The sequence below is a fragment of the Mustela nivalis genome (assembly GCF_964662115.1).
Source record: "Mustela nivalis genome assembly, chromosome: 16".
Taxonomy (NCBI): Eukaryota; Metazoa; Chordata; class Mammalia; order Carnivora; family Mustelidae; genus Mustela; species Mustela nivalis.
In genome coordinates this window covers 11,496,258-11,513,868 of record NC_139035.1, presented here as the reverse complement: position 1 = coordinate 11,513,868, position 17,611 = coordinate 11,496,258, and the positions used below count along the sequence as shown (strand labels likewise).

General features: G+C 36.0%; 1 protein-coding gene across 23 annotated transcripts in view; it reads right to left on the bottom strand.

The window, feature by feature from the left end:
- The window catches only part of CDC42BPA (CDC42 binding protein kinase alpha), a 329,433-nt gene that overhangs the window by 91,181 nt on the left and 220,641 nt on the right, over positions 1 to 17,611 (bottom strand). For all 23 annotated transcript variants that reach the window (XM_082702369.1, XM_082702391.1, XM_082702387.1 and 20 more), the window contains one exon: positions 6,942 to 7,189. In XM_082702369.1, coding sequence (XP_082558495.1) covers positions 6,942 to 7,189 — 248 coding nt within the window. The remainder of the gene's footprint in view (positions 1 to 6,941; positions 7,190 to 17,611) is intronic.

Genomic DNA, 17,611 nt, shown 5'->3' with positions numbered 1-17,611 from the left:
AACTCTTCTCAAACTGTTATAAAAAATAGAAGATGATAGATATTTTCCAAATACATTCTATAAGGCCAGCATTACCCTGATACCAAAACCAAAGATACCATTTAAAAAAAGAGAACTACAGGCCAGTACCCATGATGAACATGGATATAAAAATGTTCAACAAAATACCAGCAAACCACATTCAACAATATATTGAAAGGATCATTCAGCATGATCAAATGGGATTTATTCTGGAATGTAAGGATGGTTCCATGTACACAAATCAATCAGTATCATATACCACATCAAGAAAACAAAGGATAAAAACTGTGTGGTCATCTTAAAAGATGAAGAAAAATCACATGATAAAATTAAACTTTCTATTCATGCTAAAACCCTCAACAAAGTGGGTTTAGAGGGAACACACCTTAATATAATAAAGGCCATCTATGAAAACCCCACAGTTAACATCCTCCATAATGAAGAAAAACTGAGAACTTCTCCTGTAAGGTCAGAAATAAGATGAGGGTGTCCACTTTCACCACTTTGATTCAACACAGTACTAGAAGCTGTAGCCACAGCAATTAAAGAAAAAAAAAAAAAAAGGAATATGAGGACCCATACTGGTAAGGAAGAAGTTAAACTGTCACTATTTGCAGATGACATACTATAACTAGAAAGCCCTTAAGACTCCACTAAAAAAAACTATTAGTAATAAATGAAATCTGTAAAGTTGCAGGATACAAAATTAATAGCCAGAAACTGGTGGCATTTCACTAATACACTAATAACAAAGTAGGAGAAGGAGGAATTAAGAAAATAATTGCATTTACAATCACACCAAAAAGTAAATAAAATAGCTAGAAATAAACTTAATCAAGGTGGTGAAAGACCTGTACTCTGAAAACTACAAAAGAAACTGAAGATAATATAAACAAATGGAAAGATAGTCCATACTCATGGATTGAAATAATTAATACTGCAAAAATGTCCATAGTAGCCAAAACAATCTACAAGATTCAGTGCAATACCCATGAAAGTAGCAACAGCATGTTTCACAGAACTAGAACATGTAATCCTAATATTTGTATCGCACTACAAAAGACCCCAAGCAGCCAAAGCAATCTTGAGGAAGAACAACAAAGCTAGAGGCATACTACAAAATTTCAGAGACTACAAAGTTGTGATAATTAAAGCAGTAAGGTACGGACACAAAAATAAACACACAGATCAATGGAACAGAGACTCCAGAAATAAATCCACACTTACCAATTAATCTATGAGAAAGGAGTCAAGAATATACAATGGGGAAAATACAGTCTCTTCAATAAATGGTGCTGGGAAAACTAGACAGCCACAAGCAAAAGTATGAAACTGGAGCATTTTCCCACACCATACACAAAAATGAACTCAAAATGCATTAAAGTTCTAAATGTGAGACCTGATAAAATTCTTAGAAGAGAACACAGGCAGTAATTTCTCTGACATTGGCCAGAGCAACATTTTTTTAGATATGCCCCCTAAGACAAGGAAAACAAAACCAAAAATAAACTGTTAGGACTTTATCATGGTAAAAAACTTGCACAGTGAAGGAAACCATCATTAAAATGAAAAGGCAACCTACTGAATGGGAGAAGATATTTGCAAATGACATATCTGATAAGAGATTAAAATCCAAAATATACAAAGAATGTATACAAGTCAATAAAAAAAAAAAAACAAGTAATCCAACTAAAAAATGGGAAGAGGACTTGAATAGACATTTTTCTAAAGATAACGTACAAATGGCCAGCAGACACATGAAAAGATGCTCAACATCACTGATCATCAGGGAAATGAAAGTCAAAACCACAATGAGATAGATATCACCTCACACTTGTCAAAATGGCTACCATAAAAAAATGACAAGAAATAAGGGTTGGCAAGGATGTGGAAAAAGGAACCCTCATGCACTGTAGGTGGGAATGCAAACCATTGAAGCCATGGTGGAAAACAGTATGAAGGTGCCTCAAAAAATTAAAAATAGAAATACTGTATGATTCAATTCCACTACTGGGTATTTACCTGAGGAAAACAAAACTAATTTGAAAAGATTATATGCACCCTTATGTCTACTGCTGCATTATTTACAAAGCAAAGATAGGGAAGCAACCTAAGTGTCCATCAATAGGCAAATGGATAAGGAAGATGTGGTATATACATACACAATGGACTATTACACAGCCATAAAAAGGGATGAGATCTTGCCATTTGTGGTAACATGCATGGGCCTAAAGGGTATTAAGCTAAGTGAAAGAAGCCAGACCTAGAAAGACAAATACCATATGATTTCACACACATGTAGAATCTAAAAAGCAAAACAAATGAACAAATGAAAAGGAGAATTAGACCCATAAATACAGCGAACTGATGGTTGCCAGAAGGAAAGAGAAGTGGAGGATGGGCAAAATGAGTGACGCAGAGCAGGAGGGGCAGGCTTCCAGTGATGGGATGAATAAGACACAGGAAGAAAAGGCACGGCTTAGGGAATCTAGTCAATGATACTGCAATGGAGTCGTACGGTGACAGCTGCTATACTGGTGAGCACAGCATAACCTGGACAGAAGGTGAATTGCCATGCTGTCACCTGAAACTAAGGTTACACTGTGTGTCACCTTGTATTTAATTAAAAAAAATTTAGAGAGGCTTATATCTTAGCAGTAAATGAAATTCAGTATGGATCTGTTCTGGGAAATTTCATGTGATTAATTCCAAGTTAACCAAGAACTTAAGTAATGGCTGATTTTAAAAAATGTGATCTTAAAAATCTCTTACATCACTATATTATAAATAAAATCACATTTTAAATAATAAATTCTGGGAAAATAAATCATCCTGTGTGTACAGGCAAATAGGCCACTTTAAAAAAATTATCTATAGCCAAACTTCAGTTATGTTTGCATCCCAATGTTTATAGCAACAATGTCCACAATGGCCAAAATATGGTAAGAGCCCTGATGTCTACTGATGGATGAATGGATAAAGAAGATGTGTGTGTGTACACACACACACAGGAATATTAGTCATCAAAAAGAAATGAACTCTTGTCATTTGCAAGGATGTGGATGGAACTGGAATGTATTATGCTAAGCAAATAAATCGGACAGAGGAAGCACATGATTTCACTCACACATGGAATTTGAAAAATAAAATGGGATCATAGGGGAATGGAAGAAAAAATAAAATAAGATGAAAATAGAGTGGGAGACAAACATAAGAGACTCTTAACTGTAGAAAAGAGACTGAGGGTTGCAGGAGGGGATGGTTTGGGGGGCAGGTAAGTCGGTGATGGACACGAAGGGGGGGACTTGATGTAATGAACATTGGGTGTTACACACAACTCAGGAATCACTAAACACTACCCCTGAAACTAATGATACACTCTATGTTAACTAAACTGAATTTAAATAAAATTTAAAAAAAATCTTTGATTCAGAAGCAACTCCAAATAACAAACAAGACAAAAATTTGAGAAATTACAAAGAAGTCTTTCAAAAAAATATGTACACAAATGAACTGAGTAAAATTTCTAAGTAAAACTCTTGCTATTTTTTCCTACTAGCACTGAAGAAAGCTGACGTCTCTTCCATATGAAAATAAGACAAACACACTCTTCCCTGAACCCTAAGTCATGCTTCATTTGCCAATTCCCTGCCTTCCTTTTCACTGGGAACCACCTGGAAGCCTTGACAGGGTGTGCTGTACCCACTTTCTCATCGTCTAACTGTTCCTCACCACACAAAATCTGGCTTCTGCGCGCCACCACCCCAACAACCTGTTCTCACAATGGGCCATGGTCTCATTATCATATTCAATCTACCTGCCACCTTTGACACCGTCGCCCGTTTCCTCCCTCTTGAAATGCTATCTTCTCCTGGCTTCAGTGATGCCACGCCTGGTTTCCAGGCTCCATCTCTGCCCTTGTGGACCCCCCTCTTTCCGTCCTTCCGGTAAACGCCCATCCTCCCAGGTACTCTGTTCCAGAACTTGCCTTCTCTCTGCACACCTCCCCTGAGCTGGTTCACCCACTGTACCACCTGAGTCCAATGACCTGGTATGCTGATGAACGCCGAATTTAATCTGAAGCTTTTCTGGGCTCCCTTCAACTGCTGACTTGGTATCTCCACAAAGACGTCTCACAGAGCACCTCAAATTCAACATGCCCAACTCAGGAAAGCGCCACACAAGTTCCTACCACCCTATCTACCTTCCTCATCCACTCTACTATCTCTTCTCCTTCTCTGGGTGAAAAGCACAGCTCAGCCCAAACCCTCCACTTATACACCTGTTCAAGTACATGTTTCTGCACTTTTCTCCCCATGTTGGATAATTCCTATCAAATTAAAACATGGTGTTATTTCTTCCATCTAAAAACAGAAAAAAAAGGCAAAAATAACTTCTTTTGAGATCAATTTCTCCTCCAACTACTGCTTCCTTTTAAGAGATTCCAACTTCTATTTTAATTTCCAACTGCTTTCCTTCAAGTCTTGGATCCCACTTTGGGGCTTTTGCCCCTCTTGTTCCACTGAAATTGTTTTTTATCGAAGTTACCAGTGAGCATCATATTGTTAAATTCAACTGTCACTGCCTGGGCATCTCATCGTACTGGATCCAGACCTCATCTCACATAACGTAGATGGATTTGATATGCTTTCATCATGTGACTTCCAGGAAACCAAATCGGTCTGGTCTTCTTCCTATCTCTCTCAGCTGTCCACTTGGCCATTTCTTCCTCATTTCCAAACTCCTAAAGACTGGAGCACCCTAGCGCTCAGTGCTGGGCCTCTTTTCTATCTACTAATTACTAAGTAATCTCATAGAGTCTGTTTTAAATACCATGTGAGTGATAAAATACTCCCAGGATTTTTTCTCTAGCCCTAAAATCCAGGCTGATCTATCCAATGGCCTACATGACATCTCCACATGGGTGTCTAAGAGGCATCTCAAATGTAACTGTTTCTCTCTAAATGGTAACTACAGTCCCCTAACTGCTAAGACCCCAAACCTCAGTATCACCCTCAATTCCTCCTCTTCCTTCTTCACTCCATATCTAGTCCACAGCAGAAACCAGTATCTTTACTTGTAAGGAGTATCAGAATCCCAACTCTTCTTACCACCACTGCTGCTTCCACCCTAAGCCAATGCAACATCCTTCTGGACCTGGACTACTTCTAAATCATTTCCAGGCTTTTCTCTTATCTAAGTCAGCCTGGTCTTAACCCAGTAGTCAGAGTAACCATGTTAAAACACAACCCAGTATTTGTCAGTTTTCCACTCAAAATCCTGCAGTACGTCTCTGCAATGGTTTTCTCCCGATCAAATAACCAGAAGTCACCCATCACAAAGCCTTGCCTGATCCGGTCTGGCTCCCTCTTATACTCATCTCCTACTCTTCTTTCCCCTTAAGCCTACCTTGGCCATACTGGCCTCCTTATTATTATTATTTTTAATAGACCTATTTTTTAGAAAAGTTTTACATTCATAGCAGAGATTTTCCACATACCCCAGCCCCCAAACATGGGTACAACCTCCCCACAACACCACCCCCAGCAGAGTGGAGCATGGGTTCCGTCAGTGACTTGCAGTGGACGCATTGCTTGGGTCGGGACACATGTTCAACAACACACACACACGCCCATCACAGCATCATGCGGAGGAGCTGCGCTGCCCTCGACATCCTCCCAAACACCTCTGCCTTCTCCCAAGCCCGGACAACCAATGCTCTTTAAACTGTCTCCATAGTTTTGCCTTCTTGTTATTTTTTTTTTTTTTAACAGCCTGTTCTCTGTATAGAGCATTCTTCTCCTCCATCTGTAGAGATGCCTCCCTACTTTCTTCAGCCCTTACTTCAATTACCTTCTCAGCACTCTTTCCCCAGACCAGTCTATAACGACACTTAATTGCCCCCTCAGTGCTTCACGGCCCCATCCTGTGCTGTATTTTGTGTTCTTGGCATTTATCGTTACCTAATATATTCCATATTTTACTTATTTTGTTTGTAGTCTTTCACCTAAATAAAGGAAAGCTCTGTAAGGACAGAGATTTTGTCTGTCTACTGCTACATTCCCAGAGCCTATAACAGAACAGTTGCTTTATCCACCAGAGGCCCTAAAAATTTTTTTGTTGAATGAATGGACCAAACTAAATAAATTTTGGCTTCCAATATAAGTTGAGAATAACAAAAGCATATATTCAGCTAAAATCCAGAAACAGGAGCATCACTAGCAATTTCTCCCACCTGGCCATCATGGCCCCCAGGTTCTGGCTCTCTAGGATCCTCTGAGCCCACATGCTTCCCTCCACTCTCAGTCAGCACCTACGGGCCTGATCATCCCTCGAAGCCAGGTTCCCACCTGCTGTCTGCTCCCCTCAGTCCTGCTCCACACAGGAACAAGAGTGATCTTTCAAAACCAGGAGTACCACCCTGTCACCTGCCTTCAATGGCTTTAGGATGACGTCTAAACTCCCTGCTCTGCTTCATGAGCTTCAGTCTACTAACCTCTGCAGACCCACTTCTCACCCTCTCATCTGCCTTTCTGTGGCTCCACCATGGGGAACAGCCTTAGTCTTCTGAATGTACCATGCTCCCTGCTTTTCTTCTCTACCCCAGTACATTCCGCTAGCCCTGTCTGGACACTCTTCCACCATTAATTTCTTCTTTCTTTGGTTTTGTCCACAAAACCCAGACATACCAAAGTCACCCTTTGTGCTTCATCTTTGGGAGCTCCTGCATTTTGCCTGTACTTACACTGTCCCATTTGCTGCCTGTCATGATGTAGTATAATCTCCTATTTACCGATCTTGGCTTTGGGCTTCTTAGGACTGCAGTATGTGGACTGCCCGTGTATCGCCAGCCCTTGACACACAGGCACAACAGGCATTCAGGAAATATTTATTAGAGGAGTAAATAAGTTGATTCTTACCTCTCTCTCCTGTTTTTTTCCAATTTGTCTTTCAAAATCATAATTTCCTTGTTGAGAGCAAGTTGCTGGCCTTCTGAATCATGAAGCTCCTTCTTCAGATTTTTAATTTCATTTGCATGTATTCCTTCTCTTTTAGACAATTCTTCTTCATAAAAGATACTTTTCTTTTCTAAATCAGTCTTTAGTTTGGTTATCTCTTGCTGATGTTCTATGCTGCACAGTCCTGGTGAGTAACTAATTTGTTTTTGCTATAGAAGTAATAACAAAAAATTGATTCATCTATAAGAATAATAAAATATCAAATAATTTCTTTCTATAAATAAAAGAACTGTTCTTATAGTTCAATATTATTTTTGTATATTATCACATAAATAATACTTTTTTTTTTTAATTAAAGCTATTCACCGTTTTTTGGCAATATATTCCAAATAGTTTTCTCAGTATGTATTTCCTTTTTGTGTTGTGTTTTATAGCAGATTATATATCTGTAATTTCTGCTCATAAGCTATATAATTATTTGTTTATATTTATATTTCTAATGTATATAGAATTATTGTTGGTGTATGGAGTGAGAGAAAAATCTAACGGATCCTATTTCTGATGTGGAACCAATAAAGAATTGTAAGTATGTTTGTGCCTTTAGAGAATTTAGTGGGGTAGGGAATGACAGAGCTAGAATGTACAAAAAGCTTCTCCAATGGTCCAGTGAGAAAGACAAAGGTCTAATCAAACATCTTCACATCCACTAGAAAAAATGATAGGTTTCTTGGCATTTAGGTAGGGCATTAGGGACAAGAAATTTAGCTGAAAGCCAGCTTTTTAAGAAATTAGGATGAAATATATTCTCAGTAATTAGGTGCAAGGAAAATGCGAAGTCCAAAGCACCTTCCAGACAGTGGCTAAAGGGTGAGCAGAAACAGACAGAGATTATGCCTTTAGATCTCCTGAGCTTTGGAACTTTTCTGTTACTCTGCTATAGCCTATTTTCCCAGGTGATCACCAGTAAGTTTTAGAACCCAAAGAACCTGTGGGTTTATGTCATGCTCTGGAGGACACTGTGTCCTTTTATGAAAACAGTTTTAAGGGCTGAAAATCTATTAACAGAAGTTGATTTAAAGTTGAAAGAAAACTATCCCCCCTTCTTCACATTTGAGGTACATACTTCATTTTATTTTATTTTTTTAATTTAATTTTATTTTTTCAGTGTTCCAGAATTCATTGTTTATGTACCACACTTTAAAAGAAAAAAAAAAAAAAAGAAAAACCAGAGACACCCTTTGGGCTGGAGAACTGTCTCTGGGGTACCCACTATACTATCTAACCACTGACTACAGCACTACTGGTGGAGTCGTGCCTACTGCACGCCAACACTCAGACCATCCAGCATCATGGGGGCAGCCTGGCACACAGCGCTCCACCAGAACCGGGAGGAGCCATAGCAAGTACGACTCTGGCTCTCTGTGTCACCACAGAATGAGGCCTCACTCAACAACTATGGTCCTGACCACTTACCTATATGCTCTCTCATTTTTTTCATCATCTAAAGAACAATTTTAGTTTGCTGTTCTGGTTCGTGTAGTTTAGCTGTTGGGGTAGCAGCAACATACACCGACATTTCAAGCAAAAGTTACCCTGATATCAAACCCTAACAAAAATACCACCAGAACAAGTCATAGACTCAAGTCACTTGTTGCTAAGACTGTAAAAAAAAGTCAAAATGCTGATAAAATCAAACTGTATGTTAAAAAAGAGCGAGCTACCCCAAAAGAATAGGTCTTACTACAGGTATTAAAGGTAATTTAATACTAGTAAAATTGTTAATAATGTACAAAGATGGCATTATGCTAATGAATTAAATTAAAATAAATCTGTAGATAATCTCAGTAGATACCCATGTCTAAAAGTATTTGAGAAAACCCAATACCCATTCCAAATACTGGCCTGAGTCCTGTAATAAGACAAAAAACAAAAACAAAAACAGTAAAGTGATTCTTCTTTACCTATTTTCCAGCTATCAGACAAAGTAATACCTACTGGTGAAGGCACCAGAAAAACACAAGAAACTAAGGAATAATTACAAAGAGGGTGTCTGTCATTATTTCTTACTTAGTTTTTAGGTATGCTGTCTGAACAAGTAACATGTGCAATAGTTACAAGAAAGAAGTGTTAAAAATAAAAGTTACAAAATCATTCTAATTTCCATAGAATTGTTTGCCCATAAAATGTAAAAAAATCCACTAAAAAGTGTTATAACTGATAAAGCTGAGTAAAGTAACTGCAGGTAAGATAAACACAAATCAACAATACTTCTTGGGAGCAGAATGAGCAATAACAAAACACAGTAAAAAATTTCATTGTTAATAGCAAAAACAATCAAAGAAAAATTATCAGAAACTAATACTTGCATGTGAAGAATAACAGTAGTGAGTAATCTGAATTATATGAAGAAAGGACAAGTCTTTTAAAAAGACGTAAAAGACTTGAAACAAAATGGAAAAATACCTACTACTTGACAGATTGAATGCACAGGTATTTAGCATTTCTCATTATATTCCTTGTAAATATAATAAAACAATTAAATATAGGAGATGGCACACAGGTGTTGCTGTGTATCAGAAAAATACACTTGTAAAAATGCCAAAGAAAATCCTGGGGGGAAAAGGGAGTAAAGAGGAAGAGAGAAGAATGTTCTTTTCAGATATTGAAACATACTGTACAAACCTTTAATAAATTCTTAGTGTAATAGAGCTCTATCCCAAAATACTCTATCTTAGAGTATACTCTAGATAAGACTCTATCTTAGAGTACCTTAGAGTATACTCTTACTCTTAGTGTAATAGAGCTCTATCCCAAAATATATTATTCAATATACGAGAAATCTTCAATCACTGGAGGAAGACAGTGATTAAATTATGGAATTGGAACTGCCAATTTAGCAACCAAAAGAGCAAAATGATTCTTACAACATCCCATCTAGCAAAACGAATTCCAAGTAACTTAGATTTAAAAATATTTGAAGCATACAGAAGTATAATTGACTAGAGTTAAATATTTTTAACCCCAACAGAAACATCCATGAAAAGGCAGAATTACATACTGAACAAACTAAGAAAAGGACAAGCCAAGCTCTGAAGCAATAAAAGACACGCCGAGGAAAGTAAGAACAAACCTTCTGTATTTGAAAAGGAAACAAGACCATAACTAAAGGGCAAATGATAAATGAATAAATAGTTGTGGAAAAATGCAAGAAGTATCATTTTCACTATGTGAGGAGTTTATATGAATTGTAAGAGAAACATTCAGACTAAAATTTAATAAGGCAAATAAGGGAATAATTCACACAAAAAAATATGATTAACAATCTACTAGTAAGGCAAGAAATGCCTCTTTTTATACTTGCAACAATTTGTGGCCTGCATCTAATGCCTGAAAGTGACCTGACAACTTCATTTCCACGTATCTGTTCTAAGAAATAATACTAAAAAAGCAATGCACAAAAGTATTCGTGGTAATGACAGTGTTGCCAAAGTGAAACGTAAATATTCAATAGCAGAGAACTGGATTGAGTGGATATCCTTCTGTAATCATTAAAACTCTGTGACGGTTATGTAATGAGTGTAAATGCTTATATCTCATGAAAAGTAAGAAAGTGAAAAATACACGTTAAGGGTTAAATTGTGTCCCTCCAAAATTCTTGTTAAAGCACTAGCCACCAGAACCTCAGAATGTGTTATTTTAAAGAACGGTCTCAAATACTGAATGATCTGACTTATGCATGGAATCTAAAAGTTAAAAACTCTTGGGGGACGCCTGGGTGGCTCAGTTGGTTAAGCAGCTGCCTTCGGCTCAGGTCCTGGGATCAAATCCCACATCGGGCTCCTTGCTTCTCCCTCTGCCTCTGCCTGCCACTCTGTCTGCCTGTGCTCGCTCTCTCCCCCGCCGCTGATAAATAAATAAAATCTTTAAAAAAAAAAAAAAAAACAAACTCTTAGGAGCAGAGGGTAAAATGGTGGTTGCCAAGGGGGGAGCAGGGGCAATGAGAGAATGTTGGAAAGGTACAAACATTTCACACAGGTAGGATGAGTAAGTTCTGGAGACCTAAGGTAAAGCAGGGTGACTAAAGTTAACAATACTGTTTCATATACCTGAAATTTCTGTAAGCGTGGATCTTAATTGTTCTCAGTCAAAAAAAAAAAAAAGACAAATAAGTGAGGGCATGAGGGTATGTTAATTAGCTTGTTGTGGTACATATTTCACAATGTATACATATATCTAGACACCACATTTTATATCTTAAATATATACAATTTTTATTTGTCAATTACATCTCAATAAGGCTGGAAAAAAAAAAGAAAAGTAGGGTCCTTACAGTGGTAATTGACTTAAAACAGGTCGTTAGGGCGGGCCCTTTTCCAATATAACAGTGTCCTTATAAAAAGAAAAAATCTGGACTCCGTCTTGCACCCAGGGAGAAGGCAGAGATCCAGGTGATACATAAACCAAGGAATCCAAACCATCAGAAATCAATCCTGGCAACACTTTTATTTCAGACATCCAGTCAGAATAATTGAGACAATAAATTCTTATTTCATAGGCCACCCAGTTTGTGGTAATTTGTAGCAGCCCCAGCAAACTAATACAGCAGGGTAAAAAACTCTTGTAGCGTATGATCACAAGAACTGAAAAGTTTTTTGTTTTGTTTTGTTTTTTTAAAAACAGCCTTACTGAGATACTATTATCATACCGTGCTATTAGCCCATTTAATGCGTACAGTTCAATGGTTTATGTAGTTTAATTTTAAGTTGTAAAATACATATACCATAAAGTTGTGCCATCTTAACTATTTTAAGTGTAGGATTTACTAAGTGTTAATTACATTCAGAATGTTGTACAACCATGATCACTCTGTATTTCCAAAACATTTTCATTATCCCAAAGAGAAATTCTCTAACCATTCAAGAATAGCTCCCTATTACCAACGCTACCTGGCCCCTGGTAACCTTGATTCTGCTTTTTATCTCAATGAATTTGCCTAGTCTAGATACTTCATTCAAATAGAATAATACGAAATCTGCTTTTTTTTTGGCCTGGTATCTTTCACTTCACGTAAAGTTTTCAAGATTCATCCATGTTCGGCCACGTATCAGAGAGTCGCCCCTTTTGACAGTTGAATGATATTCCACTGCATGTAAAAACTATATTTTGCTTCTGCATCTCTTGATGGACACTGGAGCTGTTTCTACCTTCTGGCTATTGTAATAATGTTTCAAAGAACACTGGTGTACAAGTATCTCTTTGAGACCCTGCTTACAATTCTTCAGGGTACATACCTAGGAGCTGAATTGCTGGGTCATGTGGTAACTCTATGTTACCTTTCTGAGGAACAACCAAACTGTTTTCACATCCTTACAAAGACTTGCTTTGTTCTTCCCTCCCTCTGCCCAATTTATCCTATTAGGTGTAGATTGGTCTCTCTAGGTTTTAACTTCATTTCCTGAATGACTAATGATGCTGAACATCTTTCTGTGGTCTTATGTCTATTAAAATATCCTCTCTGGAGAAATGTCTATTCAAGTTATTTGCCCAATTTTTGATTGGGTAGTTTGTCTTTTTGTTGTTCAATTGTAGGACCTGTTTACATATTCTGGTTATCAAACTCTTATCAGATACTTGATTTGCAAATAATTTCTCCTATTTCCTAAAAAATGTCCTTTGATGCAATGCACACAATTTTTTTATTTTGATGAAGTCCAATTTACTAAAAAAAATTTTTTTTACTCACGTTTTCAGTGTCATATTTAAGAATCCATGCCACAGTCATGAATATTTACCGCAATGTTTTCTTCTAAGAGTTCTATAGTTATAGCTTTTATATTTAGGTTGATCTATTTTGAGTCAATTGTTTTATATGGTCTGAGCTAGGGGTCCAACTTTGTTTGCATGTAGAAATACAGTTGTCACAGCACATAAATCAAGGGACTATTCTTTCCTCACTGAACAGATTTAGGACAATGTAAAAAATCATTTGGCCATAGATGCAAAAGTTCACTTCTTGACTCTGAATTCTATTCCAGTGGCTTGTGTTTCTATTCGTAAGCCAGTACCAGAGTCCTTCTGTTATGCTGACTTTGTAGTAACTCTTGAAATTGGGAAGTTTAAGTCCTCCAATTCTGTTTTTCTTTTGCCCGACTGTTTGTCCACTTGGGGCATTTGTCCACTTGCAATTCCATATGAAATTCAAGATATTTTCCATTTCTGTAAAAAGCGTTATTGGAGTTTTACTAGGAATTATGATGAACTTGTACATGATTTTGGGTAACACAGGCATCTAAACAATATTAAGTTGTCCTAACCATATATGTGGGATGTCTTTCCATTTACTTATGTCTCCTTTAATATCTTTCAGCAATGTTCTGTAATTTCCAGTACACAAGTCTTTCACTCTCTTGGTGAAATTTATTCCAAGGAGCTCTATTCTTTTAGCTACTATTTTAACAAACTGCTTTCAAAATTTCCTCTGTGGATTATCCATTGCTGGCATATAGAACACAACTTCCTACTGTGTGAGTTGGTCTTGCAACCCTGGGATTGTTTTCTAATTACTGAGTTTTGGAAGTTCTTAGTATATTTTGCATAACAGTCTTTTATTAGATAAGTATGTAGTTTTTCAGTCTGTGCCTCATCTTTTCATTCTCTTCACAGTGTCTTTTCCAGAGCAGAAATACTTAATTTCAATGGAGTCTAATGTATCAATTCTTTATTTCATCAATTGTACCTTTGGTGCTGTAAGTAAGAAGTCACTGTCCTAGGTAATCTCAGTCTTCTATATTATCTTCTGGGAATGTTGTAGTTTCATGTTTTACATTTAGGTCTGTGATCCATTTGAGTTAATTTTAATAAAGGGTGTAAGTTCTATGTCTAGATTCATTCATTCATTCATTCATTCAGTTTATTTGGATGTCTAGTTGTACAGCACCACTTGAAAAGACAATCTTTATTCCATTATATTGCCTCCGTTCCTTTGTTAAAAATGACTTATCTGTATATTCATTTGCCAGTATGACATGGTCTTGATTACTGCAGGTTTGTGGTAAATCCTGAAGTCAGGTAGTGTCAGTCTTACAACTGCATTCTTTTCCTTTAGTATGGTATTGGCTATTCTAGGCCCTTTCATCTCTCTGTATAAACCTTAGGTCTAATTTGATGACATCCACAAAAGGACCCGCTGGGGTTTTGATTAGGAATGCATTAAATCTACAGGTAAAGATAAGAAGAACTGAATCTTGATACTGAATCTTCTTACTCACGAACACGGACTATCTCCATTTATTTAGTTCTTCCTTGATTTCTTTTATCAGTTTTATAGTTTTCCCCACATAGCTCTTTTGAATACTTTATTTATACCTAACTATTTCATTTCTATGGGTGCTAACTTTAATAGAGTTTTAAATGTCGAATTCCACTTTTTCATGGATGTTATACAGGAAAGTGACTGGCTTCTGTGTATTAACCTTCTATCCTGCAACCTCCCTATAATGGCTTATTAGTTTCAGTTGTTTCATCAACTTCTTTTGATTCTCTGTACGGGCGATCATGCCATCCCTGAACAGACAGTTTTACATCTTCCTTCACAATCTGCATACCTCTTATTTTGTCTTCTTGTCTTACTACATTAGCTAGGACATCCAATACAATGTTGAAAGATAGTGGTGAAAGGTATATTTTCAACCATGCTCTTGATTCTAGTGGGAAAGAATCAAGTTTCTCACAAGTATGATGTTAGCTCATTTTCTGTTAAATATTCTCTATCAGGTATAGAATTTACTGACCGTTTTTGTCTTGAATAGATGTTGGATACTGTCAGATGGTTTCTTTGCCTGTATTGAGATGATCATGTGATTTTTATTTTTTAGTCTATTGGTGTGATACATTTTATTCATTGATTTTTTGAAAGTTGAACCAGGCTTGCATACATGAGAGAAAAATCCCACAAGAGCATAGTGTATAATTCTTATTACACATTGTTAGAGTCAATTTATTAATATTTTGTTGTGGATTTTCTCATTTATAAGGCATGTTGGTCTGCGGTTCTTTTTTCATATAATGTCTTTGTCTAGTTTTAGTATGAGTGTAATGCTGGTGTCATAGAATAACTTAGTAAATATTCCCTCTGCTTCAGTCTTCTGAAAGAGATTGCAGAAAATTAGTATGACTTCTTCCACATGTTTTATAGAATTCACCAGTGAACATATCTGGGCCTGGTGCTTTTCTGTAAGGTTATTGATTATTGATCCAATTTCTTTAATAGACAGAATCCTTTCAGACTATTTCTTCTGTGTCAGTTTTGGCAGCTTGTGTCTTTCAAGGAACTCGTCCATTTCATCTAGGTTATCAAATCTATGTGCATAAAGTTATTCACAGTATTCCTTTATTAATCTTTTTATGTACATGGGATGTGTAGCGATGTCACCTTTTGATTTCCAATATTAGCAGTGTCTTTTTTCTTTATATTTGGTTTTATCCATATTTTATTTTATAATAAGAGTTTAAAAAATATAGCAGAAAGTACAGCACGCAAAACAATTAAGCCTATTCTTTGCAAAAAGATTTAGTACAGAAAAGAGAAGAAAACTTTAACGAGAAATAGCATTAAGAGAAATGCAAACATATGAAATAATATAAACTAATATTGAAAGGTAATCCCCTTCTTTTCAAGTATCGAGGGAAGTTATTAAATTTATATAAAGTACTCACTATGCTTAAAATTTGAAAAATCTGATTGAAAGACATTTTTACTGGAAAAATGAAAATGAACCAAACTATCTCAAAATGGGTGAAAAATAAAATAAAGCATTAATAAAGCTACAGTATAACAAAGAACGTATTATAGAAGAATTCCTACAGATTTCAAAAGTTTATTTCCATGAGCACAAAGAAAAAGGAGATTCCTTTCTATAAAGTTAACATAACCCGGAAACAAAACCCAACCAAAAGAGCATACAAAAAATAAAATGAGACTCATCCCAGTATAAATTTAACAACAGAACTTGTTATTAAAATATTAATAATCCTAATCCATTGCTGTATTGAAATTCAATTATACCAGCAACTGATTCCCAAATGTAAGAACAGTTTAATGTTAGAAGGCTATTGATATAATTACTCTCAAAAATAGATGAAAGGGATCTTTTTCTTAATTAGCCTGACAAAAGACTTACCTATTTTACTATCTTTTCAAAAAATAAGCTCTGATTTCATTTTTTCCCCCATTGGTTTCCTGTTTTCAATTTAATCAGTTTAAGCTCTAATTTTTATTATTTTTCTTCTTCTGTTAACTTCAGGTTTAATTTGCTCTTCTCTTTCTAGTATCTAAAGTGAAAGCTAAGAGGATCAATTTTAGATATTTTTCTTCCTTATATATGCATTCAATGCTATAAACTGCCTCTAAACACTGCTGTCACTATATCCCACGAATTTTAGTAAGTTAAATTTGTTTTCATTTCTATTTAGATCAAAATATTTTAAAATTTCTCAAGATATTTTCTTTGACTCATGTGTTATTTAGAATTACTTTGGAATTTTTCCAGCTATATTTCTGGTGTTGACATCTAGTTTAATTCCACTGTGGTCTGAGAGCAGCCACTGCATGATTCCTATTCTCTTACACTTCTTAAGGATTTGTTAAAGTTTGTTTTATGGACCAGAATGCGTGGTCTACTTTGGTAGATGTTCCATATGAGCTTGAAAAGAATGCACATTCTACTGTTATATGAAGTAGTCTATAGATATGCCTTACATCCATGTGGTTGATGATGTTGTTGAGCTCATCTACGACCTTACTGATTTTATGGCTCCTGGATTCGTTCATTTCTAAAACAAGGGTGTTGAAGTTTCCACCTATAATGGTAGATTCATCTATTTTTCCTTGCAGTGCTATCAGTTTTTGCCTCACACATTTTGATATCGCATTGATACATGCCTACATGTTAAGTTTTGGTATGTCCTCTTGAAGAACTGATTCTCTTATCATTATGTGATGCCCTTTTTATTCCTAAAAACTTTCCTTACCCTGAATTCCACTATGCAATTAATATAGCTACTCCCACTTTCTTTTCATTGGTGTTAGCATATGTCTTTTTTCACTCAGTTAAACTGTATCTGTCTATATTTAAAGTGGGCTTCTTAAAGACAACATACAGTTGGATATTTTTTTGATCCAGCCTGAAACAATCTCTGTTTTATAACTGATGTACTTAGACCACTGATATTCCAAGTGACTATTGATATTTCTGGATTAATATCTACCATATTTGCTACTGTTTTCCATTTACCGTCCTTGTTCTTTATTCCTATTTTTTTCTTCTGTTCCTTTTCTGTCTGTTACAGTTTTAGTTAAACAATTTATATGATCCTATTTTCTCTCTGTTCTGAGGATTCTTCTTTTTTAGTGGTTGTAATACAGTTCGCAGTATTTGCAACAATCCAAGTCCACTTTCAAAATACATTCTACCACTTCATGAGTAGTGCAAATACCTTAAAATGAAATAATCCTAATTGCTCCTCCCATTCTTTAAATCACTGCTTTCATACATTTTAGTTTAATACAAGTACATATAAGCTTGTGTGTATGTATACAGAATCAAATACACTGTTATTAATATTTTGAACAA